This window comes from Aplysia californica, unplaced genomic scaffold, assembly GCF_000002075.1.
Source record: "Aplysia californica isolate F4 #8 unplaced genomic scaffold, AplCal3.0 scaffold00611, whole genome shotgun sequence".
Taxonomy (NCBI): Eukaryota; Metazoa; Mollusca; class Gastropoda; order Aplysiida; family Aplysiidae; genus Aplysia; species Aplysia californica.
The window spans coordinates 261707-266530 of record NW_004797881.1 but is presented as its reverse complement, the minus strand read 5'-3'; the positions used below and the strand labels follow the sequence as shown (position 1 = coordinate 266530).

At 41.8% G+C, this 4824-nt stretch overlaps 1 protein-coding gene across 1 annotated transcript in view; it reads right to left on the bottom strand.

Annotated features, from left to right (window-relative positions):
• The window catches only part of LOC101846987, a 10326-nt gene extending 5896 nt beyond the window's left edge, over positions 1–4430 (bottom strand). The window contains exons 1-2 of the mRNA XM_005107545.2: positions 3581–4430; positions 640–695 (exon numbers count right to left, since the gene is read on the bottom strand). Coding sequence (XP_005107602.1) covers positions 640–694 — 55 coding nt within the window. The 5' untranslated portion in view covers position 695; positions 3581–4430. The remainder of the gene's footprint in view (positions 1–639; positions 696–3580) is intronic.
• Positions 4431–4824: the final 394 nt, after the last annotated feature.

Genomic DNA, 4824 nt, shown 5'->3' with positions numbered 1-4824 from the left:
GAACGTCTAGCTCTCACTGGCAAAATTGAAGGTGAACGAGGCAGGGGTAGGCCCAGAGTCACCTACTTAGGAAACCTAAACAAATGAGTAACAGGGAAAGATCAGGGAAATGTAGTTTTTTTAAGAGCATCCGAGCAAAGGAAGGAATGAAGAAACACGATCACTAATGTCTGCCGCAGATCTGGCACTGGATGATAATAATCATTATTAACTTGATTACTGTTTTATACAACAGGCAACAGTTTATCAAATTATAGTTCAATGAATAAAGAGCATAATGTGTTGTAGATCGCCATGCGCCCGCTGACGGCAGTGAGTTAAGTTTAAATTAGAGTGGAGTCGAACTATCATTCGAAGTTTAGGGTAATTAAGTTCAATATCATTCCTATAATGACCGGCTCTGTCCTCTTTGGGAACGGAGTGCCACACCTTAAATTGGCCCTTCACCTCTTTTGCAATTCTTTGAATGTCTCGATAACGACTCCGAATAATCTGCCGATTTTTATAGAGGAGACAGAACATTTGGTTTCTGAGCTCATGCTCTTAAGAACACAAAACGACCAAAAATGTTAGATGGAATGTTGTAATTCTAAGGTAGTGAAATGTAAACCTCAAACAACGGAATAATCTAAACCAAACCTTGATTGGCTCTCGTTCGTTCCGCCCATTCAATCTGGGACTGTTTTTCTGCCATTCTGTGGACATGATAATAGTAGCCTGTAGTGAGTGCAATGAAAGAATAATAATGATATCATTCGTAGAGGGAATCAATAATAACATTGTAGCCTGTAGTAAGCACAGGGACATCATAAACATATCATATACACCTCTACAAAGTACAAAGAAAGCTATCTCCAAATTGGTTTGACCTAAGAGCCCGAAAACCTCAAGATATTAAAAAAAATAAAAAACAAGCAACAAACATACAAAAAACAAACAACAAACAAACAAATAAAATGCAATCTAGACCAACTATAACAGTTGTGCAGCTTACAGTAGCAGGCATTCACTTTTGTTACATGTATTTTGAGTCTTTTTCACCAATCATAATAATGTAGAACTCAGCTTCCTATGGCAAGCTGTTGCCTGGTGTATATGGCCCCGACGAGACTTTCAACACCTCCGAATAGGGTGTGGGGGGCTCCCGTGGCCTAGAGGATAAGGTGTTCGCCTCTCTTTCAATAGGTCCCGAGTTCGAATCTGGATGGTGACGGAAATTTTCTTCTCTAAAATGTTCTCCTTTCACATCTTTTCCTGCTCTCTAACAATGTTCTGTCGTCTGCTTTCGTCTACACTTTCTGCCCCCACCCCCTCACCCCATTTGCCCCATCCTCTGGGCTCCCGACTCTTTCTGCAGCCTTTCTATTGTTAGTCTTTGGCTCCTCCTTACTGCTATCTTTCAGCCACAGCATGATCTTATGGTAGGAAAGATCTACACCACTTAGCCTTCTCAGACAAGGGCGAAAAATCTCGGAAGACCTGTGTGAAAGTTGCGTACGTTAAAGATCCATTGGTGGTCTAGAATCGATAAGTAGGCTTTGGCCGCCACCCAGGCAAAATTAAAAATTTCCTGCCCACTGATAAAGTTTAATGTGTCTCGCGCGCTCATATGACCGTATGCAGTTGCGAGCGCCGTAAAGCACTTTTTAAAAAACCCGAAAAAAAACCCAAAACAAAACAACAACAACAAAAATAAACAATAAAAAACACAAAACAACAAATCAAAACAAAACAACAACAACGAAAAAAAAAGAATAGAGCGTTCATCTTCGGTAGAGCCGAGCCCACTGGGTGGAGAAGCTGGAAACTCACCCGACAAGCTAAGGATGTTTTTGTTTGTGTAAGAGTGTTACGGCACTTACTTGCAACACAGTTAGGTGATGTAAGTGCCGAGGGTTAGAGGTTTTACTACCGTGGATAGTAACATACAAGTAATAGAAGAAAGAAAGATGAGGACGATAAATGTTTGATAGGAAAAAAGGAGCAAACCACATCTAGGTACCCGCCAACCACCCATTATCTGAGTTCAAGACTAACCAAATTTGGATTCGAGCCAGTCGCGTCAAACGCTTGAAAGTCCATCATAACCAAATTGACTGTTGCAAGTTTTCCCCAAAATGCTGTGATGAATTTGATCGAGGTATGAGATATATATTAAAAAACACCATATAACAGGGCGAATTACAATGACTATGTCCAGTCTTCTTCCTCTTCTCGTCCATTTTAAAATGGACACCTCGGTGTTTTGAGCGAAGGCTGATCTTCACCACAGATCCTTCAGGCTCCCGTACAGTTTTGGGTTTTCCTGCCTAGGGTTTGGGCCATAGCGTAATTTAATTTTAATACATAGGCAGGATCGAAGCAGCTCACCTCCTAATTAAGTAGATCTATTCAAATTGCGTTGATGGGGGAGTAGAGACTGTGCAGTCGATAAAATACAGTCGTTGTCAAATACGTGCAAGTGAACGCGTTTTTCGTCCCAAGTGTTGTTCAGTTTTTATTTGGTTAATTTAGGTGTTTCACGCATCCCATCGATTTTTAAAAGATAGTTTAGGTGGCAAGCCTGTTTATAGGGTCAAATCGGACTGAAAGGGATACATTGTGCAACGTCTCAGCTGAAAAAGGGAGAAACATGTATTCGATCCATCTGCTTTACTTAAATCTTTTGAATAATCTTTTTTTTCCTTCTAAATGTAGGGGTTTTTATGCCCCCACCGAAGCAGTTTAGATTATTCAGGAGGCGGGCTTCAGACGCTGACTGTCAGGGCTAAACCAGGCTGAGAGGGGAACAATCCAGCAGGAAGACCGAGATACTTGATTCCCCCCCCCCCCCTCCTCCTTTTCCTTACCCGGGAATCGAGCTCGGGTCTCCAGCGTGCCAAAAGCGCAAAGCCTAACCGTTACACCATAGACACCAGTTTACTTCAATCGTAAACACCCACTTTCTGCTATGCATCATTAGCACAGTTGATATAACCCTGGGCTACAATACTGTTGACTTTGTCCAAATCTCAAACGTAGTGTTCTTCAACTCTTCAAATAATGTATTTATTGAGTGCGGTCATTTAGGAAGAGGAAGTTACATTAGACGTGTCTCCTCGAAAGGAGCTTGTAAAATTGCGTCTGGCGTTATGGCGTTGTGTCAATTTCATACCATGGGTCTACCAATGTTCTTCCTAACCTTCACAAATTATACAGTCAAACTTGCCCACGACGATCCCATTGCGGAGGAGAAAAGCTGTCATTGTTCATTACATCAAGTTGCACCGTTTATATTCTGTTGTATTGTGTAGTGTGCTGTGTAAGATCCTACTAATCAGAGTAATTGTCTTGGACAAGTGACAAAGTCGCATGAGCAGCTTTGACTAAATATTATGATTTTCACACCCTCATGCGATGTTAGGGTACATAAGTGAATTATGAATTAGATCAGGTCTCATGAAATACCCGAAAAAAACCAACAACTTCTGGTACTTTCCACGATGGAAAAGCAGTTTCCTCACGAGAAAGTGCAACATTACTTTTCGTCTCCTATATTAAGCGAATGATTTATACAAGAATCGTAAAATGCAACACTTACGTCCTTCCAGAAAAAAAATCTCGTCTAAGTGACAATCTTTTAATTTAACACGTCTCAGTGACAATCCGTACAGAGTTTCAACATTGGCTGATTTCGGTCGACATAATAAAGTTGCCGGTTTCCTCGAAAGCGCCTGAGAATAACTGAAGCCTTGAACAGCGGCGTTAGAGCTTTTATCCTTGGCGCAGGTCCAACAATGGCTAAGGCAGGTACTGTTACAATAATGCATTCCCATACTCGGTAGCCCTGAGGACAGGCTATCTTAGCCAGCATTCGATCCAGACGAGGCAGATCTATACTCGATATCAATGGAATTTTTTGTTATTAATTGCTTTGCTTTTGAGGTTTTGTAAAATTGTAATTTCATAAGTTTAACGCCCATACCAGCCCTATCAAAATTATTTATTAGGAGGTGGGCAACTTCAACATAATAATGAAGATAATGATGATGACCATAATAGTTATCATCAAAATCATAGTCATAATCATAGTACATGAAATAGATAGATAGATAGATAGATAGATAGATAGATAGATAGATAGATAGATAGATAGACAGATAGATAGATAGATAGATAGATAGATAACATTTGTATAGCGCATGTTTCCGCTCAATAAACGAGCTCTATGCGCTCCATAAATCCATGTATATCATTACCCCCAGCAGACTCTAGAACACTCAGAAAACCAGTAATTTCACAAGTTTTACGCCCATATCAACACTATCCAAATTATTTACAAGGGGGTAGGCTGTTTCAACCCTGCCCCCAGGGCCAACCATACCCCTGATCTTATGGTAGGAAAGATCTACACCTAGCCTTCTCGGACAAGGGGGAAAAATCGCGGATCTCCCACGTGCAAGTTACGTACGTTAAAGATCCCTTGGTGGTCCTAAATCGAAAAGAGTAGGCTCCGTTGCCATCCTGGCAAAATTCAAAATTTCCTACCAGTTGAAAATGTTTGGTGTGTCCCGGCGCTCACATGACCTTATGCAGTTGCGACACCCCCCCCCGTCAGGATAACGGGATAAGATGTATTAGTTAGATCCGGTCTACGGGGGGGAGCCCCGGCCCCCCCCCCGGCGCCCATATGGGTACACAATACACTCTAAACTACGGCCCCAGTACAATTGGAATGTTACGAGAGCAACTATGGACGTCCTGAAAACCTGGTCGCGCCGCGCACTGGGCGGGACACGGCTCCTTCCGTAAGATACAGAAAAATGACAAGGGGACGGCGTAAGT